Raw genomic sequence first — 27,773 nt, 5'->3', positions numbered from 1 at the left:
GTCAAAATATAATGTTTTCTACTTATTGAGTTTAGAGCCTCAAACGGTCTTGCTTTGCTTTCCCACCATCTGCTTAGTCGTATATAAAATATTCACGGATGTCCATCTGGCCACACATGTCCTGAAAGTTCACAGGTCTGGAACCCATCACAAGTTTGCTCCACTCAGCACCAAGTTTGCTCAAGATCATTTTTGTCCAAACATAGTTGAAGCCCACATTGATCTAGTAAGGGAAGAATGCTCATATTAATGTCTATCCCCTTCCTGAGCACTTTTTCCTCTGAACTAGTTGGGACGTTCAGAGTCATGTATGACCTTATGTGGGATGTTAGAGACTAGGAAATGTAACTGCTCCCAGGATGTTGGATTTCCTCATGACTCCTGATGCTGGAAGGTGGAACAGTTTTTCCATCTTCACTCTGAGAGAACTTTCTCATAAGTACATTGAGCGGAAAGGTTATCCGTTACAGAATGATATCATTTGCCAGTTGCTTTACAGGCTGGCTTGTTTCCATCATACTGTGCAAACCTTGGAATTCATGATAACATTAGTTCTCTGCTTGTCTGAACATAGAACTACATAGAACATAGAACTGCATACATCCAGGTCAGCACACACTTCCTTACACATACAGATGTTCTTACACATATAGGTGTTTTATGTGGAAGAGATTAATGGGAAATTAAGTGAGAAAATAAAATTATTTCGGGAAATTCAATTGATTTTCACCACCTAAAAAATTATAAACTGCTTTGTATAACTGTCCATTGCTGTCTTTAATCTCTCACCATGACTTTCCACATATGGACAAGTAATAAAAATGGGGGCTGAAGAGAAATGATAAGATGATTCAGATTGAACTAAGCCATTTCAGTTTCTTTTTGTTGTTGTTTTACTATAAACCCTTCTTCCATGACTAAAACCATATATTTAATAAGGAATCGCTTTAACCCCGAGTCACATTAGAACCAAGAAAAGAGCCATTTGTCATGCATTCAGATACCTAAGGGACAGCTAACCCCTGTGAATCATGCCTGCCCTTTCTCTCTTCCTCTTTTAATTAACATTTGGAAAAGAACAGTTATGGATATCACAGAGCCGGGAAGAAAAGACCCAGAAAGTGATATGAGGTCTGTCAATTTTCAACATTGCTAAGGAGGACAGGTTTTCTCATGGAAAATCCGCCTCAGTCAACACATACTCAAAGCAAAGTGACCTTAAGGGAAGTGCGTGTGTGTGTGTGTGTGTGTTTCTAAATGAGAATGAGACAGAATGAATCATCTTGAGAGCATATAAGTGAATCAAAAAGAAAGACAGGAAAACATCTTAAGGAAAAAAGTTACCTCCAGGAAGACCTGACAAACGCATTTCTTGCACTTACCTTTTCTGCTGACTGGGCTGTACCAAAAAAGATGGGAATGAAGGCTAACCAAATGATGCAAGTGGTGTACATGGTAAATCCAATTGGTTTGGCTTCATTGAACGTCTCTGGAACGCCTCTCGTTTTAATGGCATAAACAGTACAAGTGACCATCAAGAGGATACTGTACCCCAGGGAGCAAATGAGCGAGAGGTCAGAAATGTCACACTTGAGCACTCCCCTGGCCTTGTCTGGGTCCAGAGTCCGCTGCTCCCCATAGTCAATGATGATGTGGGGGGGATCCGCCACGAACCAGACACACACTCCCAGGAGCTGGACGGAAATGAGGCTGAAGGTTATCACCAGCTGGGATGCTGGGCTAATAAACTTGGGTGCCGTGACAGACTTCTTGCCCTGCTCAAATATTCGGTGGATTCGGTTTGTTTTGGTAAGAAGGGCTGCATAGCTGAAACACATGCCGAGTCCCAGGAAGATTCGTCGGAAGGAGCATATGACGGTATCCGGCGCTGCAATCATTAAAAAGGTGATGGAGTAACAGAGGAAAATGCCCGTGAGGAGCACATAGCTAAGCTCTCGTCCCGAAGCCCTCACTATAGGTGTGTCATTATAGCGGACAAAGGTCACGATCACAAAGGTGGTGGCCACGATTCCCAGGATCGCCACGAACACAGGCACCACAGCCCAGGGAGAATGCCACTCGAGCTTGATGATGGGGATGCGCTGGCAGCCCGTGCGGTTGATGTTGGGTCTCTGATCCAAAGGGCAAAGTTCACAGGAGAGCTCGTCCACCTGGTAGTTGTAGCCTTCGCAGCGCTCACAGTGCCAGCAGCAAGGGACTCCTTTCACCGTTTTCTTCCTCTCCCCAGGCTTACACGGCAGACTGCAGACGGACGCAGGGTGAGAGTGTGCTTTCTTAGCCCACTGCATGTCTTCCACCTGTGGGTATAAAAAATTAATGAGCCTTCCATTTTTCCCCCATTTATAATATCTTAATCCTAGCCACAGGTTTGTAATAAATCACGGAATGTTGACAGTACAAATACAGTTTACCATAGTAAGAGCCCAGTTGCTTTCCCTGATATTGACATTATGAAAGTGTTAAATGATTGGGGCCAATAAATCATTCAGATCATCAACTTGATGAGTATCATTAGTTTCCATTTACCTCCTCAATGTTGACCCATCTGACATTCAGAGAGAGATTTATTGGCCAAAACAGTTTTAAAGCTAAGAAAAAGAGCCACATGGAAAGATGTTTTAGAGAGAGCTAATCACAGGTATAAATGCCAGAATTCCTCAAACACTGACTTAGGATATATATATATATATATATATATATATATATATATATATATATATATATATATATATATATATATATATATTATATATATATATAGTGATCTAAGTCTTTACGCCATATTTTCGGAAATTCAAATCACACTGTGTCAATTTTGAAAGGAAATGGCAAAACTAACAACTTTAATCTCTGCCACTCCTCATGTGTTTATGGTGATAACTATTTTAATGCGTTTTTTTTTTTGCCTCTGTTTAAGCTTGAAATACATTTTTGTCCCAGCATTTCACACTGTGAAAAAGACCACGCTGAATGAGACAGCTGGATGGTAATGTTTCCAATTGAACAGGAGTAGTCATATAGGTGCCTTAAAGCAGTGAAATTGGTACAAATGAGGGAAGGCCCCCTATTGTGCTTAGTATCTGCTTCAGGCCTTAAACTTGCACTTTGGATTATATCACAGAATACCACTGCTAAAATTAAAATGTTCTTTTTACGTGATTCTGCCAATCACTGGCCTCTTACCTTGAATTTGTTTACTAGAAGGGGGTTTCCCACACCACCAAGCAATTCTCGGACACCAGCTGAGTGTCACACAAGTCAGCTTAATTCTGACACTATCTACCTGGAAATAGCATCAGATGCCACAGATTAAGGGCTCAGTCCTACAATACAGTACTCCTCCCCACTACGGGTGTTAGTCGTAAGTCCAGGCTGTCACCTGTGATTCTGACCCGTAGGCTACAGGTTAGAGGCTCCAACAACTCGCACCTTGGGTTCTCTCAATCTGCTAAAGTGGCTCACAGAACTCAGAGAAACATTTTACTCACTAGATTACTGGTTTATTATGAAAGGATATAACTCAGGAACAGCCAGATGGAAGGAATGCATAGCACAAGACATGGGGAAGGGCACGGAGCTTCCACGCTCTCTGAGTGCAACACTCTCCCCCAATCTCTACCTGTTCACCAGCCCGGAAGCTCTCCCAACCCTATCCTTTTGGGTTTTCATGGAGGCTTCATTGCATGATGAATAATGATTGATTAAATCATTGCCCATTGGCAATTGCTTTAACCTCTAGCTTCTCTCCCCTTCCTGAGAAGTAGGGTGGGATTGTAAATTCCTGCTCTCCAATTCCTGGCAACCAGCCCCTATCCTTAGATTACCTAGGGGCTTTCCAAAAGTAGCCTCATTAACATAACAAAAGACACCTTTAATGCTCTTATCATAAAAAATTTCAAGTGTTTTAGGAGCTCTGTGACAGGAATGGGATTGAATACCAAATATATATTTGTTACTAAAAACCACAATGTCACATTTATCTTATACACAGTAATTTTAGCAGAATGCTAATAGGACAAAACTGGAAATTATGGATCACAGAAGACAACTTCTGAAAAACAGCTACTATAAAAGGTGAGCTCTATGAAGAGAATGATTTTTTTCTCTGATATGAACAAACAGTGATTGACACACAATTTACTTCCAAATATTTGTTGAATTTGTGAGGAAGTAATACAGGCCCAACAAAAGGGCTTCTCACTATAAAAACTCTAAGTCTCCTTTCCCTAGTGTTTTGTCTCCCAAGTCCCTGGTTATAATCATTTTCCAAATCAGTTTCTTAATCATAAATAATAGATTGTTTTTAACCTGAATCATAGAAATCTCCTATCCCCTGCTTTAGATAATTACCCTAAAGCTTGTGATTAATGTCTGTTGACTATGGTCATTGTATCACAGCGTTTTTTCCAGGCCTAGCTCCCAGGTGAACAATAACTGAATGACCGTTAAACCAGAAGAAAGGCCAGGCTCCATGAAGCTGAACAATTTTTCATCATGCAGTCATCCTGTGTCAACAGCAGTCATCCTGTGTCAATGGCTTTGAGTCCTGCTTCTTGGGCCAACACTTTTAACTCTATTAATTAAAATCTATCTTTCCTCATCTAGGGACTGTTGGGATACAAGTGATGCCCCACCGTGACTTCCAGTACATCCTGACCACAGAGGTCAACGTGGTCCTCCAGGCAGATCTCCAGACGCCTTCCCCTCATCTGAGGTCAGATAGGGCAAGAGCCCATGAATCCCCACTAGGCAGGGATAACATCCACATTCAGCAGGAAGCAGATACAGAAGAGGAGATCGCGGCCCCTCAACTTCCCATAGAGACTTATGGGGATCACATCTCTCAAGGGGACATAAGGCAGGCAGTTAGAGACAAGAATTGGGTCGCCAAGATGCCTGGATACGTCAGGTAACATTCCTACACATCCAACATAGTCTACGGGAAATGACCGCCCAAAAGACCTCCCCTCTTTCCCCAAACGTGCCCTTGTTTACATAACCATTAGCTATTATCAAACACAGGTATCAATCAAGCAGCCTCACAATTAGAGAGGAGTAGCCCATTCTAGCAGAGAAGGACATAAAAACTCCAAATCCTCGCTAATCAGAGCCTTTTGAGCCTCACTTTTGTTCAGGAGCCCGCCCCAAACCCTTTGGAGTGTACTTTCTCTTCTAATAATGAGCCCTTGAGCCTTTGAGCCCTTTGAGCCTTTTGAGCCACTCCTTTGTGCTCGGCCTGCTCCAAACTCTTTGGAGTGTACTATCTCTTCTAATAAACTTCTCTTTCTCCACTTTACCTCTGTGTCTTGTTCAATTCTTTGCTCGAGCTGCCAAGAATCTGGACATTGCACTGAGGAGGGCCCATCCCTGGCAATGTAGTGGCTAGGATTCCCAGTTTTCCTCCCTGAGGCCTGGGTTCGACCCCCGGTGTAGGAACCAAGCCCAGGCACCGCCCTGAGGAGGGCCTGCTCTCCAGTAACAGAAGGAAGGATGGGTAGGCCACCCCAGCAGAGCCCTGAGAAATAAGAAGCCAACTTGAAAGTACCGGCATGTGGAAATAGAGGGTTGCTCAAAGATGCACAGCAATGAAAGCTGAAGGAATGTTTAAAAAATAATAAAAACAAAACAAAACAAAAAACACCCAGCTTTTTTTCCTAAAACTGAATATACCTAGATCAGTCTGTAGCTCTATTAACAACCTCAAAGAAAAATTACCGTATTCTGAGGTAGTCTGGTTCCAAGATGGCCTCCAGTAACCTCACCTCCTGGAATTCCTGGAATTCCTGCACACATGTAGCGCTCTCCTACGTTAAATAGGTCTGATTAATGTAAATAATAATATATTCTGGAAATCCTTGTTTGTGATTTCTGAGGCCAGATCATAGAAGACATTTGGCCTTTTGCCTTGCTCTCTCTCAGATCACTCACTCCATGAGATCTCTCACGTCACCCAATGGAACCAGCACCCACTTGCCATGGGAGTGAGGAAGTCACCTAGGAAGTGGATTGTTTGACTCCACTCAAGCCTTCAGATGACTGCAGCCCCAGCTTGACACCTCATGACAGACTCCAAGTCAGAACAACCCAGCTAAGCTGCTCCTGAATTTCTGATCTATACACACTGTGTGAGATGAAAAAAAAAAAAAAAAAGCTGTTTCATTGATGTAAGCAGCTAAATGTTAGAGTTATTTGTTATGCAGCAATAGAAAACTAACAGAGCACCAATTAAGCTTAGCCACTCTGCAACCACCTCCAGTGTAGTCATCTATTGAGAATGTACTGAGAAGGCACACCCAGTAACAGCTACCATATACCAAAATAATACCCCAAAGTGTTGAGTGTCAGCAGTATCTTTTTATCACTCTTAAGGTCATCTCTCCTTTGGGACTATGTGACTGAGATTATTCTCATGAACAGATCTATTACTTAAGAATGTTTTCTTCTCTTAAATGTGAAGTCATTGGTGAAGGACAGAGAATTAAAATCCCCAAACTCAATACTTGCAGAAAGCTGTCAAATCTCACCAAGGTGGAGTAGAGAATTCATGCGTGTTTAATTTCAAGCATCCTCCCTAGAGAAAGGAGATGCTACTTGATGTGTCAGGAGGGCATTCAAGACTATTAGCTCTACCCTGTCTGTTCACCTAAAAGGAAAAGCAATCTATGATAACCCTGCTAATTTTCTATTAGGTTTTCATGATTTAGAAAGTTATTATATTTACTTATAGGAATCCATTAGACAAGAAAAAAAAGGTTAAATTGGAAGCATATGGTGGCTTCCCTCAAAAACACTGAAGAAAATGGAATGCTATACTGAGTAGCTAAAGTATTGATTTTATACCATAATGGACTCTTATAAGATAATGAAATACTTTTTACGAAGGTTATGTTTCAAAGCTAATTACTATTGTAAAACCAAAATTGCATTTTGTTTGGGGCTTATATAGATTTATGTTACTGTTAAAAAAAAAAAAGGCAGCAAAATAAAAAATCTCAAAAACATTAAACTTCAAGTATGATAGAGATCTTAAAGGGCAGCTTATCTAACCACATGTCTAATTCTTTAATTCTCAACACACTTTATTTTCCAGAAGGAAATAACACTTGTTAACAAAAAAAGTATACCTACACCAGATAAGCCTTATTACATAGGATAAATATTCATCATTATAAGCTAAATACTAAATTTTCCTTGAACAGTGTGTATTGAACCAAAGGAAAAACGTTTTTTAGAAATAAAAAATAAAATTATAAGATAATGGAAAATAGCACAATTTTTTAATAGTTGTGAATTTTAAGTAAAAAACAATTTATGCAAGTAATACATGTGGGTTTTTTAACATGGAGAAACATTAAGTATGTTTTAGTAAATATGTTAAATACACATGCTAGATATACATGACTATTTTTATTAACGAATCTATGCATAACTATACTATATTTTGTTGAAGTATGGGAACTAACCAATATCAACGTCAAAGAAGGACAAATAGCAAATGCTGGATTTGGATCTTGTCAATACATTAATATTTGAGAAATAATTTCTTTTACATATGAGTATGTTGCTAATACTACTTGAATGTAAATTAAAGTGCCTAATTTTCACAACTGTGCTACAAAGCATAATCAAGGATCATTCAACACTTTTGCATGGCTATATGAACAAATTATACCATCTTTCATAATGCATATAAATAGAAGTCTTATCCATACATTTTTTTCTTTTTTTTAAAAAAGAATTTCATTGTGGGAAATTTCAAACATGTATAAAAGTAGAGAAAATAATACAGTGAACCCCCATGTACCCAGCATCCCTGTCAACATTTATCAATTTATAACTGATCTTGTTTCATCTCTTTTGATACTATTCAGAAGAACATTGCAGACATCATGTAATTTATCCATACATAGATCAGTTTGTATGTCTAAAAGAGAAGTACTCATAATTAAACTTTGAACGATACTTTTATAATCCCATCAAATATTTAAAATCTGTCTTCTTAGCCTTTGACATTACTCTGATTGGGATGTTTTCTGTCTAAAATATATGAATGAATGTCTAACAAATGGATGAATGTCACATCCACAGATCTTCCAGGGACAAAACCATAGCCCATTCCTGTCTTGACAATGTTCATTGACAATGATTCACTCAGTACATTTCATAGAATGTGAGCCATCAGCTGGCTGGTTTCTGCTGTCAAATTGTGGAATTACTGCAGACACACATACCAACAACCACAAAAACAAAACTCTCAGAGTATGTTTACATTCTTCAATCTTTAATCTTTCCAGATCCATCTAACTAGAGTAATGCTTCATAAATTCTTTAAATAGATATTATTTTTATAAAACAATTTTCTTCTGTGTAGTTTTAATAACTCCAGGAGAAAGGACTACAAGTGTGGTAAACACATAATGCAATATATAGATGATGTATTATAGAACTGTACACTTGAAACCTATGTAGTTTTGTTGACCATTGTCACCCCATAAATTTTAATTAAAAAAAAAAAAAACAGACTACAAGAATATTTCCCAATTAAAGGCCCCGTTATATTTACTCATTTCCATTGTTCATTAAAAAATTATCACTCAATATAATACCTTATTTCAGTGTTTCCCCCACATATTAATGTGATTCATTAATGTGATTACTACACATGTGGGAAAATTTTAAATATAATACTTACAGATAATTGATACCTAGTCATATCATTTTTAATTAGTTCTTTTCATCTTGCTCTATAAACAAGCATAGTGTTAATAATTATTTTGGTGACTAGTTTGCCACCCCAGTATTCAAAACCCAACTCTTCATCTGACTTATGTAATGGCACATTGCATATGCAACCATTTGTAGGGAAACTGGTTATCTTTTATAAAGCTTTACTCATTTGTTTCCATAGAATCAATAGGCTTACCAAATGCACTTAATTAACATGAGTATTTAAAATCTCAAAATTTGGTATCATATTTTGTGAATCCTGTGATTCACATGTGAATGAGTACATGTCGTCCAGTTAGTTTGATAATGCAACTCAAAATAAAGTTTCTCAATAAATATATTCATATACTCAATATATTTATATATAAAAATGTATTCATATGTGAAAGGATATGCTTTTTTTATATTCATGCATTCCCTTTGGGTTACACACAGCTTTCTACTCTTATTGCACCAATTTAAAACTTGTTTTTCTCTGGACAGTGAGAACCAAGTCTGTTTCTCTACTGTGGCATCCTAGAAGCTAACGTGGCAACTAACCCTTAATGGCCATCGATAAATTTCATTTAATGAATGAAGGAATGAATGAACAAATGAAGAAGTGATGTATCCTTCATTGAACAGGGGCATATACTGGTTTTGAAAGGTAGATCATTACTTGTTTCCCTCTGGGACCTAATGAGCTCAAAGTTCCAGTGAGGCTTCCAAGCCGAGATGCTCACCCACCCCATGAACACATGACATGTGCTTATGAGTCAGGTTTGCCAGAGGTCAAGTTTTCAAAGGCACAGTCATAGGCAAGGCAGCTGAGACCATGGATATTTATTAGAGAATTCTCAGCCCACAGAAATGATGGTAAGTGTAAAGGGAAGACGGCACAAATGGAGGCCTGGAAAGAGCAAAACTTAAGGAGTAAACCCAGGAAGGTTGGTAAAGGAGGATGAAAAAACATGACCGGATGGAAATTAGGGAAGAATCAAGTCCTAGGTCCAGGAAGCCAAATAGATTATTTCAGGGATGAGTGAGTGGTCAGTTATGTTCAAAGACACAGTCAGATTTCATAAGGATGGGATTTGAAAACTGAGCGTCTCAGGCCGCCTACTTGAGAGAAAAATTTCGCCGCTCTATGAAGTCTTGTCTGATCTGACCTACACCAGTCACGGAGGTATGTTCCTCCCCTGTATTTCATTAAGTTTCATTGCGTATGTTATAATTATAACTCTTTGGGATTATATTGTGATTATCTATTCATGTGCCCATTTTCCCACCAGACTGAGAGAGCAGTAATCTTAGGGAAGATATTTTTACCTGCTATTACTTGAATTAAGACCCAGGATTCAGTAGGAATTCCATGTTTGACAAATACGTAAATTGATTCACAAACAGAATGTGTGGTAAACACATGTACGACTACTCAAGATTTACAGCTACTCTCTATTTAGTGTTTTGAGTAGGCATGGTGTTTAGCAGTGGGCAGATGTGAGCAGTAACCTTATTTCTTAAACATGTGTGGTCTTTAGATTATTTTATCCATACCTTCAGGGAAACTAATTTTGCAGAGAATATGCTCACTGATACATACCTCACCGGGATGTTGGAAAGATCTAACAAGTTAATATCTGTGAAGTGTTTGGTGAACAAAAAATATAAAAGACAGGCAGAGTGCGAGGCAGATACCCATTTTCTAACTATAATTAAGTATAGCTTCTCTGTCCAAAAATTACGTGAGCAGCAATAAGCAAAAAGTCACCATCTCTGGATTTCATCCAGATCTGCTATTTCTTGCTTTTGTTTTCCACAATCTCAGCTCTTAATGTCAGTGCCTGGTAATTAGCATATGAGATGCCCCATCTTTCACCCCCGCTCTATACCGAGAAAGCCATCCAGGCAAGTGCCTTCTGCCTTTGACTCTGAGGTTGGAGAGGGTGACATCTGTGAGTGTGGATGTTGGGGTATATGTTGTGAGATGGTGGTTTCAGGGAAGAGTATAGGAAGTCAGACCTACAATAGTTTGGGTAAACAGGATGCACCAACCCTATGACAGAGCTTTGCCACAACACTGTGCAGATGCACATATCCAGGGAGTGTGTGGTATTTGTAGCAATAGTATTGAAGCAGAATAATTTTTTTTCTTAATTTTGAATTTGTGATAAAAATTCTAACTTGAATGCTTTCAAGAGTAGTCATTTTTAATCAGAAGCCATTGAGCTACAATTATGCTATTATGTTCATGATTATATTCTAGATGACCAGAATTAGTTTCAAATAATTTCCTTAGATAATTTTTTTTTTCACTTAGGATTGATTCATCTGAATGTTTACTATAAAAAATGACTATTTTAACATCTCAAGATACGGTATGTTAGATCTTTTCTGAATATTATTTAAAGACATTTATATTTTTAGTTTAAATGTTAGCTAAATCTTAAAATATGATTTAGATGTCATATATGAATAGCTACATTAAATACATTGTGCCAATACTTTGTGATGACTAACTTCAATTGAGGAAATTTTTCATTGCTAATAATAAGTAGAAATAAATAATACGAACATCAGCTTAGGACTAGTATGGACATTTGATATTATTTTATATTAGTTTCAGGTGTACAGCATAGTGATTAAACATTTATATGATTTAAAAGTGATCCTCTGATTAGACTAGTACTCATTTGGCATTATACATAGTTATTACTTTATTATTGACTATATTCCCTGTGCTGTATTTCACATCCTTGTGGCTATATTGTAACTACCAATTTGCACTTCTTAATCCCTGCACCTTTTTCACCCAGCCCCACAACATCCCTCCCAACTATCAGTTTGTTCTCTGGGTTTATGAGTTTGTTTCTGTTTTGTTTATTCATTTACCTTGTTCTTCAGATTTTGCATATAAGCGAGATTACATGGTATTTGTCTTTCTCAGTCTGACTTATTTCACTTAGCATAATACCCTCTAGGTTCATCCATGTTGTCCCCAATGGTAAAATTTCATTGTTGTTGTTTTTTTTTCTTTTTGGCTGAGTAATATTCCATTGTATATATGTACCACCTCTCCTTTATCCAATCAAATATTCCTTTTAATTATACATATTTCTTATGTTTCCTGTACTAAGTTGATCATTAATGCATGAAGAAACTAAGATAATTCATTATAAAACAGTTTGTGATATTTTAAACAACATAATAGATGTTCAGTGCAAAACACTTTTCCATTTTGATCTTAGCCCATATCACTCAATGTGCATTCAACTCAATCTACACAAAGTTACTGGAAGTAAATGCCTATAGAATATGACAAGATAGACAAAAGTAGGAAGAATATTTTCAGTGTTTAAGAACTTTAAGAAATAAAACAAATTGCTAAGCAAACAAAACATATAAAATGATGATGAAGGTGAGGATAGCTAACATTTATGGAGGGCACACTATATGTCAGAATTGTCCTAAAGTGATGAGCATTAAATGCTTTTAACAACCCTGTCAGTTAGGTATAACCCAGAATGGGAATCATAATATAAACAACCTTGATCATTGAAGTGTGTGAAAAATCGACCAAAATTGTGAGTAAACCTGGTTATAAAACTGATACAGCGATCAACAATAGTTTAAAAGATATATAATGTAAACCAAAAAATATAATTACAATCATCTGGATCCCAAACCCCCAGGTATCAATGAAAATATAACTTGCATGTGCTTTTATGGGCAGCAGAGCAAATAATGACAAGAGAAAAATTAGAAAAATGATAAATTGACAAGTTCTAGAGCTCAGAGAAAATGTCCTTAAAAATGGACCATGAAGAAATTTTAATACATTAAAATTAAACAAAATGACCTATTTAGACCATATTTTCTGATGATAGTTTCTAGTAAAACTAGAAATAAATAAATTAATGTTATATACATAAATGCAACCACTTAGAAATTAAACAAGAATTCTCTTTAAAAAGTCAATTAGGGCCAGTTAGAAATAAAAGATAATAAGAATACTGCATATAGTGTTCTGTACTTAAAACAAAAAAATCTATTTTTTCAAGGCTTTTATTATAAAATAAAAAATAAAAATAAATGAACTTAGTATTCCACTCTAGAAACTAGGCAGAAAAAATAGTATAAAGCTAATAAAAGTAGAGGGAAGAATGAATAAGAATAAAAACATACATTAAAGAGTTAGAGGACAGAATAATGGTGAATTAATTAAAAACAATATCCAAGAACAATTTTTGTGGAATAGCCAACAAAATTTACAGAGAGTTGACAAGTCTAACTTGTAGAGAAAAAATATATGTAAAATGCAAAACTACAAAATTCCTAGAACGGATAAATTAGGCTTCGTGAAAATTTAAAAATTCTGCTCCATGAAAGATAATGTCAATAGAATGAGCCACAGACTGGGAGGAAATATTTGCAAAATAGCATCGCCACTTTGGAACATAGTCATGCGGTTTCTTACAAACCTAACATATTTTTACCAGATGACCAGCAATTGGCACTGCTTGGTATTTACCCAAAGGAGGTGGAAATTTATGTCCATACAGAAACCTGCATAACGATGTATATAGCATTTTTTTTTATAATTGCCATAATTTAGAAGCAACCAAGATATCCTTAAGTAGGTAAATGGATAAATAAACTGTGGTACATCCAGGCAATGAAATATTGCTTGGTGTGAAAAAGAAATGAGCTGTGAAAAGACATGGAGGGACCTTAAATGCATATTACTAAGTGAAAGAAAGAAATATGAAAAGGCTACAACACTGTATGAGTCCTACTATATAACAATCTGGAAAAGGCAACACTATGGAGACAGTAAAATGATCAATGCTTACCTGGGGTTGGGCAGGGGTGGGGAGAAGGGGTGAATAGGCACAACACAGAAGACTTTTAGGGCAGTGAAAATACCCTATATGATATTACAATGGTAGATACATGACATATATTTGTGCAAACTCATAGAATGCATAGCACCAAGAGTGAACTCTAAGGTAAACTGTGGACTTTGGGTGATTATGACGTGTCAATGTAGGTTCATCAATGACAAGAAGTGTTCCACTCCAGTGGGGAGTTTTGATACTGGTAGAGACTATGCACGTATTGGGTTAGGGGGTATGTGGGGACGCTCTGTGTCTACCTCTCAAAATGCAATGAACCTGAAATCGCTCTTTAAAAAGTCTTTAAAAAAAACAACACCTATTTCTTTAAGCATGACTTCAAATGCCTCCTCTACTCACTTCAACCATAAGCAGCCCATCCTTCCTCTCACTGCATGTTATTTTGTTTCTATTTTTATGCATTTTGTGCATTCATGCAATAGTGTATTGTATTTTATGATATTACATAAATGTTTATGATAATTTCATCATGCTCCTATATTTTATTTTATTAGCTTTTAATCTCCTTTAAGTCAGGGACCTAGCTATATAAATACGCCTTATACTTTGGATCCATTTTACATTACTTAACCTATCTTTCCACAAAAAACAGGTGCTAATGATATTTTTAATGTACAATCTTAAAATAATGTAATCTAACTCCCAATTTTCATAGCCATTAGGAAACAAAAGTATAAATTTAACAAAGCAAATTTGCTTTGCACATCAATACTCCAAAATCCAAGTCTATACACTTTTGCTTCATCATACATGCTTTCCAGGCTTGACTGTTCAGTTAACCTCACTCTGAAATGTAACAGAAAACATATAATGACAACCTTTCTGAGCACTTTCTTCATGTCATGTGTTGTTTAAAGCATTTTAGCTGATTGCATGCATTTAAAATGGTTATATATGTTGTTAGTGTGGTTTACATTTAAACATGAAAATGTATCTCTTTTTTATGTCATTATAATTTTCTAGTTTTCCATAACAAAATCATCCCACATTGCTTAAAAGCTATATTTTACTTGGGCATTCTGAAAATTTCCATCTTTAAATCAACATCAGCATTTAAAATCAGATCAGGATTCAAATCTCTGCATTCTAACTTACTAAATATATTTCTCTGAGCCTCATTTTCCCCATCTGTGAAAACAGGTCAGTAATACCTGACTTGAAATGACTTTTGGGGGACGGAATGATGTGTCCATCCTTACGTGCTAGAACCGGGTAAGTCTAACAGGTAGAGGAAGTACCATCATAACCGCCATCAACCATCCCCACCCCTCCAAGAATCAGCTTGCTCTGCCTGTCATTGTCACTGCTTGTATTCCTCTTCCCAAAATATGTGTGACATCTTCCCTATGTCCTACTTGAATCAAAAAGCAGACTCTACCCCCTCCTCCTCACTGATTACTTCAGTATACCAGGTGTCCCCTTGCCAGCCCACTTGAGACGACACTGGGACCTGCACCAAGCAAGGATCAGGGGACCAGGCGAGAGGTCACCTTTCCTCATGACCCCAACTGACGACTGGGTCCTGGGTTGACAAAGGACTCCAGTTACAGCGATCACATCACCTTGAGAGCTGTGAGGTGGACACCTTATTTTTGTTCATTTGATTTCTTTTTTAAGAGTGCAGTGTTGTAGCATTCAGAGGGATTTTTATTTCCTTGATTAACACGATTTTCCAGGTTGCTGCACCCAGGACATAGCAGTGGCCTTAAATGTTTTTGTTTCTACTCCCACTCCCAGAAACCCAAGCAGATGGGGAGGGTTTGGCTGCCCCCGCCCAGCCGAATCAGACACCACCATTGTAAGGAAACTCCATCAGAGATTCACTGTTAGGGTTAGGGTTAAATATACTACTTTCTATTCCCTACTCCAAAATAACTATAATGAACAACAGATAAATTATTTGGAAACAAACAAAAAATCTGACTGTTCCATTCTGTGCATAAAATTTATTCCAGAAAATGTACAGCTCTGGTATATCATTGCTGTAGTCTCATTACTGTATGATTGACATATTCTGTGTGTTCTTTTCTTTTTGGTGACATTAATTAAATAAGCACAATGATACTTGCACTTAACGTCAAATGGCTTTTATTATTCAGAGATTCTGTACACCTATTAAGTTGGTAAGGCAACTCTAAAAATATCTTTTTTGTCATTTCAAAAATGGGTATAGAATATTAAAATATCAACTTTGTTACTTTGTATACCCTGACACAATATTTTGTTTGACCAAAAGCAATTCTGAAAAGTGAATTTATCGTATGAATGAATGAGGCTTGATGCAATACTTTGCTCTCACGTGCATCAGAATGTGCCTCTATGTCCCAGAGATGGCATGAACACATCCAGTCCAGCCTAGTCATCTGAACTCAGACTCAGGTATTAGGCTCCTAGGGTTTACCCGGTCATATTGACTACAGTATGATATATGATTCCATTGTGTTCCAGCACACAACTGTGTTTTACTATCTCCAGAGGTTTGTTAGGTGATAATGTGAGTAAAAATTGCACACGTGTAACTATGGATTTAGCTGGAAAGCAAATCAATGACAGTTTATCAATCAAAATATAAGAGTCCACATAAACTCGAGATAAAAGCTGAATGCATTCTGGATTGCCAATGGCAGCGCACTTAGTTTCATTAGCCACCAAACCACAGATGACGTGAAATAGGCATTACCTCCCTGCTTCCAAATCTCATAGTACTCTCTTGTTATTGATTTTTTTTTCCAATTTCAAAGCCTATCGTCCGCATGCACATATAATAATTTATCAATGTTTTATATTTGTAGAAGCATGCTATATCTCAAATCTTTTTTCAAATAAATAAGATTTAAAGTGAGTTGAATTGGATAGAGCTTTCTAAAAATGGCTAAGTTTTTGCTTTCAGTTATGATGAATAGAGAGTTGCATTCCTGTAACCAGTAAGTATATGAGTGCAGACATAAGAATATTAAAACGTTCTGGATAAAAATTTAAAAAAATGTAAAGTTAAGTTTCGGAGACACCACCAAAAATAAATGACACAAAAGTGGGACGTGGGAGAAAAGAACAAGAAAAAAACAAAGCACATTGGTACAATATAAGCAACAAATAGTTTACTGCTTTTATGAGGAAATAAGAATAGTAAGCATAGTTAACTTAAGTTATTTTGTAAGTATTTAGAAATAGTCTTTGGTTTCTTTTCTGATTTTTTTTCAGTTTTCCTCTTTATTGTCTTATTTTCTAAGGTACTATATTACATAACTTTGAATACTTAAGAACATCACGTGGTTAATATGTGATATCCTCAAAGAATTCTCTTGTTCCTGTTGGAGGAATAATAGAATAAATGCAAGAAGAAAACATTACATTGGAACTTGAGATTCCATTTTGCGGCCATAGATGACTCATATTTACAGAGGGGCATCATGGAACTAAAGAATATGTTGCCTATAACGCAAAATAAATGCGGGGAGACAAGTTAGAATAAATTATGATCTCAAGACTCAGGGAAACACTTAAAAACAAATACAAAGAACATAAAATTATTTAGGATAGAAACACCAATAGACCAAAACAGATGTAATTTATCTTCTTAATAGAGCTATGGGAAGCTTAATCTTGTCCATGTGAATAGAGCAGAGTCAGGTACAATTTGTAGCCTAATCCCACAACACGATGCCAAGTTGCAGAGAGGGTATCCATGGCAAGATGCGAAGAAGCAAAGTACACAAAGGATGAAGGGATCTTCAGATGAATTGCTCAGGCCAAGAGCCTGTCTTCATCGCCTGGGTTAAGAACTAGGCAAAATCCAACAGGGTCTGGCTAGATTTACCTGACTTCACTGTTACCAGTTTATATACTGCTGAAAAAGCTAGGAACCAGAATCCCTGCCTAGTCACACATAAACCACTCTGTAGGACGACAGCCATCAATGATTGGAAATGAACAACTATCACAAATACCAGCATTGACTGTACTTGCTACATTCCATATACTATCAAGTGTTCAAATTATTGACTTATAAGTTTACCATTATAATTGTTTTTATAATTGTCACAATTATGATCGATGATTATATGAAGTGGAAGGCAAATAACTGATTCTCAGGGTCTCTGATATTTGACACTTTAGATCGTTAAATGAAGACCCTACTAGCATTTTGTTACTGTTGTTCAGCTTTCATAGTTTTGTTTTGTTTTTATGTCTGTTGCTTGTGTATTTGTATAGCTGCAAATGCCCAGATACTTTAATCCTCCTGGAGTAAAATAAGGCTGGAATACAAATGATCTCAGAATGAACTCCACTAACACCACACTGGAGTTCTCCCTGCTTAGAATTTGGTAATGCCTATGAAAAGCAGTTTGATTTCCTGCAAAAGGATATGCCAAGGAAAAGTCATATCTCAGAATACTAAAATAAAGTACAGTGGCTCTGATTATAAAGCACCAAACACACCCAGTTGAAAACTGAACATACTCTCATCTTTGATATGCCAAAAAAAAAAAAAAAGAATAAAAAGAAAAGAAAAGAAAAGAATCAGCTGGAGTTCTTTTTTAGCCTTACTTCCCCAAATAATAAATTATTTGGGGGTTACATACATATCTCCTTTTGTCTAAAGTTACTTGAATGAGAGACAAAACACTTTGTATCCTGGAAATAAAATTACTCATCCCAGCAGATGCACATGTGTGAATAATTTCAGTTCTCAAAGTGAGGCAAGTGGTTAAAAACAAAGTTATTGTTTTGTGGTTTTCAGATTGGCACCTACATTGTAAAGCTTCAAAATGGGACTCAGGGATGACAATGCAGCTAGAATTACAGTGGAGAAGCAGAACTTTAAAAAAAATCGCGTGCTTTTATAAATTTTAGTTAAAAACCTTTCCTCATTTTCAGAGGGAACCTTTAGTCATGCAAACATCAATCATGGTTGAGATTTACAAAAAAAAAAAAAAAAAAAAAAAAGAAAGAAACATACAAAGATTCTCAGTGTAAAGTGTTTTTTATTCTAAAGAGAGTGTTAGTTCCATAGCATTGTCCTTAGTTTCTTTCTCTAATCTGGTATACATGGTAAACTTCATCAGTGTCTTTAGTTTTATTTAGAATCCATAAAGATACATGAAAAGGTATTATGAATATAACAATAAGTATTGTGTGGAAGGAGGGGTTGGAAGACAGCATAAAGAAGAAATATATAGAAAAAGATAAAAGAGAGCCCTGCTCTTTCCCTGATAAATGAGCTGCCTGCAGGGTGGCTGCTTCCTAAAGAGATCAGGGATCTTCTGTGACATTCACTGGAGCACTGTGTCCTGACAGACTGGCAAGCACAGCAGAGCTCAGCAATGCCTCACTGGTCATTTCCTCCTCATTAGGATGTTTTTGAGAAGAAAACTTTGAAATTAAGACAGAGCCAAGGCAGTGGCATTGGGGTGGGACTGGTTGGTGTTCAGGAGCCGGTGCGAAAATAACCCTCACGTGTGACAAAGCCAGGCTCAGGTGCCTTGTTGCCACCTTAGGGAAGAGGCACTGGTGCTGAGGCGCCCTTATATGCATTTGCTAGAGCGAATCGCGGTGTGTATGTCAAATCGCGGTGTGTACGTGGTGTGTGTAACGTGCACAAGGAAATGGACTGCAGATAACTGGAAAAGCAAAGGAAGTCCAATACTGATCTTGAAGGAAGTGTCAGTTACGAGGCATTTCAACACCAGTCGAAGTTTCAACTTTAACAAGACTGCAACCCCATCTCTATTACTGTCATGCTGGATAAATCTTGAATGGATCAAATTGTCTTGTTGCGCCTTAGTGCCATGTGAGTTCCTTCTAAAATGCCGTTTAAATGGCTTAACAACTTACAATGACATCAGAGTGGGGGACAAAGTGTTTAGAATCAGAACTCCAGAAATGCTCAGTTGGTTTGGTGAATTCTCCCAACTGTCCCAGAATATTTGAGGATAAATTTCAGGGCCCCACATGGTATGAATGTAAACCATGATTTTAAATTGGAACTGAAAAGTCCAACCTTATTGTTTCTGTGGTGTAGGCTCAGTGTAAGAGCAGTGAGTGTAATGCTTCTGAAAGTGACACGCGCCTCCGTTTGCAACTGGGTATGTTATATTTTCTCTTTGAAATGCTCTTCAATCACTGTCCAGTCTTGAATAGCAGCATCCGTAATTGTGTCAACAGACATGATCATTTTATGATCTGAGAAAGCTGGAGCGACAAATGCATTACCACTTGAAATATAACCCCACGATAGAAAGCTGCATTGTGAGAGGGGAAGGCTAATCTGTACTTATATATCAGCAACAACGCTTACATCATGTGCTGTCTTTGCTTCGTTTTTTAAAGGCAGGACTGAACTTCTTTTTCAGATGAAAGAACATAAAAATGTTGGGCAGGGAAGTCTTCAAACCCAGAGAATTTTTAGTCTATATTAATTATATAAGTCTTTGATTTTTTTTTTTTTTTTAACTAGAAGTTGAGTTAGTAGCCAAGCTTCCAATTATAATGAATTTCTAATATTCCATCTGGTTTGAACAACCCCTAAATAACATTGATCTATTTAATAAGGTAACAAGGAACGGAGAAAAAAAATTATATAAAACTTACTGTGTTCTTGATTTATAAATTTTAGAAACATGTGTCTTTACATCTTGAGGCTTCAAACAGCAGGGGGGAAGTGCTGTTAGTCAGCCTTCCTTTGTTACTTATAAATGAGTCAATAAATAAGTGGGAATCTCTGCATAGAGATGAAATGAACCAGCAAAATACCAAAGAGTGCAATGTTAAAAAAACAAACACCACAAATAAGGTTTACAGGTCAAAATATGTCCTTTTTGGGTAACAACATAGCATCATGGGCAGTTAGTTAGGGTTTACACAGAAAATAGATGACTTTTTACAACAGGGTTCCTCAAAGTGACCAAAAGTACTAAAAAGAAGGACTACAATAATTCTACAAATACCACTTTGAAGGATTAGCATTCCATTTTAAAGACAGGATTAAATGACTCTGGGATTGATGGGATTTAAGAATGGGGTGAAGATAATACTGCTATTCAGTGAAGGTGGATAAAATGTATATTGACCAAGTTGGCTAAATAGGAATGTTAACAAAATACACCGATGGATGACAGTCCCGCATTTAATTTAATAACTATAGTGGCCTGTGTGAGCTTCCCATGTTCTCTCTTTAATGTGAGTTTATTGTAAGAAAATTGAGGTTCAGTACTAGAAATCAGCTTTACCTAAAACTTTATTAGTCAACTTTTCCTCCCTGTGTCAGACTCACTACATGATCTATTGATCTACCAGCTGCTCACACACTGTAATATATATTCCGCTATTTTACCTGGTCCACCATAATTACTATTATTGGCACCTTCATTTTGTACATCCTTAAGGAAAAAAATTACAAAAGCAATAAAACACAAACCAAGTCAGATGCTATCGCATATTATTTCCAAAATGATAATATAATGTTCTGATCAACATTTATATTCTATAGAGTCTCCTACATCGAACCATGGGTTTTCTTCCATTGTTTTCTAAAATAAGCGTAAAATAAATGTATAAGGCATTTTCTTTTACACTTCATAATAATATCTCCAATTACTTTAGCCTTACAAAAAGATACTTCCCAAAGCCCTGAAATTTGACAATGTGATCTGGAGGGTACCTATGAAAAAGTTACAGATGATAAAATCATAAACTGCCAAGCTGGATGGGTCATAAAAAGGACTGAACTAAGGTTGAGAGACGTAAAGTGTCTTGCTGTCCAAAGCTTTATACAGGAATATTTGGGGTGAAACTCTTGGTAAAGAGAAAAGATTCTATTTGTGTCAAAGGCATGGCCAAAACCCTGCCATTTTCTTGTGGTAAAAGAAATGTGTGCACTCCCAGTTTATCCTGAACTATTTACCATGGGTGACCGGTAATGGGTTTTTTGAGTCTTAATTGACCAGGGAATCCTTGCATGAGGGGTATTTACTGCATCGAGTCATGCAAAGAAATGCAACACTAAGTGTTTACTGTTGAAGAACTGCTCCGTTAATGTAAACTAAACAAGAAGTTTCAATGTGGCCTATAGTTTAAGAATCTAAATTAGGGATGAAATTTAGGTATCACTTATCTTAAAACTAAGCAAAGGCTTTAAATAAATGAGTTCTAACTGTCAAAAAGGTGAATAAAAAAAAAATTTTAAAAAAAAGGTGAATAAAACAATTACTAAAGGAATGTATGGTTAAGTAAGTGGCTAACGCATATTATTCAAAAATTTTACTACCTCCCATTGTACAATATGTGGATGTAACATTTTGAAACTTAAAAGCCCATTAAAATGAATATGGCAATGCCATAGCCCTTTGGCACTTGTGTGTATTCACCTTTGTTACATGGCAGCTAGTAAGGCATTTGTCCCTGCAGGATACACAGTCACTACACTCTACCCTCAGTTAATTCTAATACCAATGGTATTTTTAAATTCTTGATATTTTGAACTATTCTTCTTAAGTCCCCTTTTCATAATAGCAGAAAATTTGCATGCCCTATGAAGTTCAAAGGAGCATATTCTTTCAGCAAGCAACATTCATTACCTCTCATGCTACCAGTGAAAATACTAAGAAGTCACAGTGTAACAGAATGTTGGGTAGGACTTTTTCTTTACTCCAGAAATCCAAGTGATACTTAAAGCTAAAAAGTCAAGAAGAGCTGCCCTCAAACTACCTTCGTTTTACATATTAAAGGAGTCAGCCAGCGATCCTAAAGGCAAAACAAGATGCTCCAGAAGGGCCTCATTTCAAGGATGGTTCCCCTCCATCCAACCCTAATACTGACCCCTCATCTACATAAGGAGAAAATTGATGAGGAAGGCATCCATCTGAAGGCCTCCATCTTAGGCTCACCACACTTGAGAGAAGGGCGATACTCATCATAGATGCCATTGGCTTCCTTCCTCCGAATGAGGGTTCTCCAGTTAAACCACTTATACTACTGGTATCAGCATGAAGAGATGTTCTGGGAGATGTTTGCTGAGCAGTAGAACCTACATGTACAGTTGGGGTTACTACTAGAGAGAGGGATGGTGTTCGTTTTTAAGAATCTATTGATGTCCTAAAATGTATAAGAATGTTATGTCAGGAGACAGAGTGCTTGTTGCTAGAGATTTCTAAAGGCTGAAGATTTGCTGGAGGAGCCCGAACCAATGGGATACAAAATGATGATAACAGTGTCTCATCCAGTTCAGAGGAGAAGTTAGGGTCATGGTTATGGTTATGTTTACAGAGAGTGGGTAGCTGCCAGGACCTTGAATATGGGGAAGAGAATTTAGTAGTCCCAGTGGCTCCACCCTTATGTGAAAAAACATAGAAGTTAGACAATGGGCAGCATCCATGGGCTTTTCTAGCAGCCTCTCAGTCAACCAGTGAGATGTTTGTCCTGGTCAAAGAGTTCTGTTTGCAGATTTTGAGCAAGGCCATGGGACATGATAGCTGCTGTTTTCTGAAGAGTTCCTCATCAAAGAAGATGTGGGGTTGAAGCTGAACTCAGCTAAAGAGAATCACACATACTACTGATTTGGACACTACCTGTCAGCCGGGGTCACCAATAGATGGAACCAGAAGGAACCAGAGTGAGGTCAAATATATTTCCCCACTATTATTAGTACAAGCCTCCAGGTAGACAAGACAAGACACCTGTTGTTCCTCCTTGTCTCCAACCAGTTTCAGAGAGAGGGAAATAGATCTCCAAAAAGAGAACACCAACCCTGGAAACCAGCCCCTCACACCCACACCATCCCTGCCCACAACCCCTCACTCATACTTCAGTTGGCCAAGATAACACCACTAGCCCACACCGGGGGATATAAGAGCTAGAGCTTTGAGTAAGATCTGACATTGCTACATCCTAATGATGCCAAATCCTTTTGATACCCAGAAATGATCAGAAAGCTATGGAATCTGCACTCAACTGTTCTGAAGGACAGGAAGAGAAATACATGTGTTTTATTTATATTCCCAATAAATCAAAATTATTTAATAGACCAGTCATAATACCAATAAAGGAAGACATTTCACTGCTGTTTTATGTCAGTTTGAGAGTCTCAAAACTAGAATGACAAACAGAAAGAGATGAATGAGAAGGCAAAAAGGAGGGAAGCTTCCAAACTCTATATATCTCCTCTTGACTCAGACCTTTCCAACATGAATTCATAACTCTGTTTCAAGTTTTTATAACATCAAATACACTGATATTTACATTGATGGTAACAGGAAAGGAAAAGAAAGATACATTCCAAAAAATAAAATATTTCTAAATGATTAATTTTCTGAATTTAAAAATTATTTTCTATTAACATAGGTGTGTCCAGTGCTGATGTCAATCTTAAAAGCTAAACAGCTTATAAGTTGTCTGATTATCATACAAAACATGGTTCTCAGGTCTACATTTCTCCACAAAAACTGCATAGCTTTCTCTCTGTCTCTTGCCCCTCTGTGGACTATTATTTTAATTTCATAAAAATGCAAATTTTACAAGATTTTAAAAAATGACTGACTTTAGGATAGATGATTACTCTCTTAAATTTATGTGCAGATCATTAATCTGTTGTCTGCTGAAAAAAATTATAAAAAATGTACAATGTCTTCTCTCATCGCAGTTAATAATGTCTACAATAAAGTTACAAATATTGACCAGCTTAAAAAATAAATGGAACTACTCTTCTACAGGATTTTTATAACATTACAACTAAATTTAGAAAAGGGTGATGCTAGAGCATATCTGGTGGCTTCCGTATCATGACAATTGTTTGTGGCTCTTTAATCAGTTGGAAATCATGACAAAGGGATTTGGATACAGCCAGGATAAAACATGTTAAGAAAGTGAAATGACTACCAAGGTTGATGATACTAAAAAGGAAATCAAAGAGAAGAGCAAATCAAGACACATAATCTATGAAAATAAACCAAAGAACAAAGCCATTGCTGATTTATTACTAAACAGCAATAATTCAGCCCCATACTCATGACTCTTCAAAATTCCCTTCTATCATACTTCTTAAAATTATTCTTTTTAAAATTTATGGCCCAAAGTTTAACTGCTCCAAAGGAACACACAAAAGATTCATAATTATCTAATAAGGATAATGCTATTTTTTCTCTCAAAACAGTGGGCTATGTAAAGACTGAGTAGTTTCCTAATCTAGTTTTGTTTTTTTGTTTTACATAATGTAGCCACAAGCCAATGCTTCCCTAATTTGCTCCATATAATAAAGCTGGCGAAAGTTCCAAGGATCTATTGTTGGCAAAGAGCTATTTTCCAACTTGGGTATTTAACAACTATGACAGGCTCCACGTTAACAAAGTTTTGTTCTCCCAAGGTATATTGAACTTCTTCAAAAAGAGACAAAAATGCTGAGCCTGAATTTTATTTTTAATTTTATTCTACTGCAAGAAAAAAAGGAACACCCTTTCTGATCAGAGCTGCCAGTCAAATAGTGACCGACCAGTATTTCCCAGGTGGTATTAACATTGTGTCACTAAAATCTGAGTGAAACCAGGTGGAGAACTTGCAAGGAGGGAGCTCTCCTTAGCTAGTATCTATCAGTTTTGCTGTGACAATGAAATGGGGCCAGGTGGTTTCTCCCCACAGGTGAGGTAAAGCGTGTCTTCTCCTAACTACTCAAGAACATAAATTATGCAAAAATGCAGGCTCATCCATTTAGAAAGGAAAATACTCTATTACTGGCTGCAAAGTGTTAGGCCACTAAGCTGAGTGCAGGAAGGTGCATTACAGGCACCCACCCTATCCCAGGTCTGCCAGGTTTTTCAGATCGAAACAATAGCAATCTTAGAAATTACACTTTTTTGAATTCCAATCCTCAAAATTGCCTAGAGATTACAATAAGGGCTCCCAGAACAACTTACCTCTATACCATAACCTTTTCTCTCTCTACAGTCACCTGCAAGGTGAGTTTATAGCTTATTCACTGGGATTTCATGAGCAGAACGTTCCTAGTTTCCTCATAACCCTTCCTTCATTCCAGACTTCATCACATTTTCCCAATCTCCTTGATTCCTAAAGTTAACTTGATATTCTCTTTTGGTTTCTATTGGCTTCTTTTCCTCCCAGCTGCTTCTTTTTCATCTCATTTCTTCTCAATCAATACTTTGCCCCATGCCTATTCTTTACATCATATATTCATATATTCTGGCCTTCAGCCACTTTATATTTAATTTTGGTTCACCTGAACTCCCCCACTGAGAGACAGTATAGAATAGAGTTGAGGAAAAAAAAAATCCTTGCATCAGTGAACAGGGAGTGGGATATGGGTCCCAGACATCTGTCAGGAAGGATATTTCTTAAATTATAATTTTAGGGATCAAAGAGCCAACTTCTTTGTAGGAATATAAAATACACTAGAAATTAGAAACTCAAAATATCTCTTTTACTCCTAGGAAGTACCCGCCCACTGTCAAGGACTAGAAGTCTCTAAAGACATTTTTAAAAGTGGCAACACTGAATAATTTAATTTAGCACTATTCCTATTTATTGGAAGGTTGAAGTGCTCTTGAAAAACACCTTCTTTTACCGGAATGCCACTGATGCTAAATTATAAAATTATGAAAAACTTCAGGAGCATTCTCTGACATTCTTCCCCACACCCCCATCCATAGGAGTGACCATGACAACACATCCTCTGGCTACCCCATCCTAGGAAAACCAGAGACGTGGAAGAGCAAAAGCACAATCCAGAACTCTTTCTGGAAAGTAGGTGTCCAGTTAATTCACATAACCATTCATAAATATATCCCAATGAAATCTTGCCTGAATGTCAGCAGCGCAAGTTATGACCAGATTCAAATGTCATCACTATGATGTCTGTCATTTCTTTTCTAAATAAAATAGTCTACATTATTGATAGGCAACTACCCTCTTTACAAGGCTATATTTCATGAGGTTTCTTTCAAAACCACGTTGACACTGATGGGGAGGGGGCTCATCACTTTTCTCTCTATCACTCCAGGACCCCTCTGCAGTAAAAGTCTAGATGTGCAAGAGAGAATAAAGTCATTAGAGACTATGTAATTATACAAAACATAAAGGGAGTTGTCACCAACAGAGACTTTGAATAAATACTAGAAATATGTTAATAGAATGTGGAGGCTCATAGGTTGATGGATAAATAAATATAAGTGGAAAATTCATAATCTAAAACATACTGCTAGGGGGCTTCAGAAGAAACCAATTAGCCCAAAGGGCACCCCATGGAGATACAACAACACCCAGAGAGAGCAAGTAATTTGAATGTCATGAGATTCAAATGATATTAAATGCTGTGCTGAAAAGAGTCTATATGCAGACTCACTGTATTTTAGGACCAGGATACGACATCCACCCAACTCAGCTGGCACTTACTTCACTAGGCAAGAAACCAGTGGTCTCTTCTGAAAGAAATAGAACGAAATCTGGGGATACTAAAACTTCTAGGGTGTATGCTGGCCCTTCCCAGGAGAAAAAAGTCTTCTTCACCTGCCAACAGATATGCCCCATCCTCCAGTCACCTGTACAGACTTCCCCTGGTCTGACTTCCCCTTCAGATCAGAGATTCGGGGGGGAAAGTTAATTATCTTTCATAACAGCAGAGGAATCCCATTCCAACTATCCAGGAATTTCTTAAACCAAGTCTCACCAAACAGCAGAAAAGGAAAGAGAAAACAGCCTATAAACTGAAAGCTCCCTGATCTTGGAGGAAATTGAAATATTCCACAGAATGAAAAGGAAGTTTAAAAACTGTAAATAAGATATTTATAGAGATTCAAGAGGAAAATATATCCACAAATACAAAATAAGATTATCAAAAGTGAATGCCAGGGATCAAAAATGCTACTGTTAGAGATTAGTAACATAATTACTAAAATAAAAAGTTGGAAAGATTAGAAAATAAAATTGAGAACATGTAAAGTATATAAAGCAAAAAGACAAATATGAGACAAAAATGTAAGAGAGATAAAGGTTTCATCCCACAGAATATGATATTTGGCTAACAGAATTCCAAAAAGAAAAATCAGAGAAGATTGAGGAGTGGTGTAATATCTAACAAATAATGCAAAGAAATGTTCCAGTACTTAGAACGTAAGTCTTCACATTGAA

The 27,773-nt window shown here is 37.0% G+C and overlaps 1 protein-coding gene across 5 annotated transcripts in view; it reads right to left on the bottom strand.

Annotated features, from left to right (window-relative positions):
- The window catches only part of GRM8 (glutamate metabotropic receptor 8), a 680,449-nt gene that overhangs the window by 72,931 nt on the left and 579,745 nt on the right, over positions 1–27,773 (bottom strand). For all 5 annotated transcript variants that reach the window (XM_074315645.1, XM_019749052.2, XM_019749054.2 and 2 more), the window contains one exon: positions 1,383–2,318. In XM_074315645.1, the coding sequence (XP_074171746.1) occupies positions 1,383–2,318 (936 nt within the window). The remainder of the gene's footprint in view (positions 1–1,382; positions 2,319–27,773) is intronic.

Source organism: Rhinolophus sinicus, linkage group LG11 (assembly GCF_036562045.2).
Source record: "Rhinolophus sinicus isolate RSC01 linkage group LG11, ASM3656204v1, whole genome shotgun sequence".
NCBI classification, from domain to species: Eukaryota; Metazoa; Chordata; class Mammalia; order Chiroptera; family Rhinolophidae; genus Rhinolophus; species Rhinolophus sinicus.
Note: the sequence above shows the minus strand (reverse complement) of the source record. Positions and strands in the feature narration are given on the sequence as shown.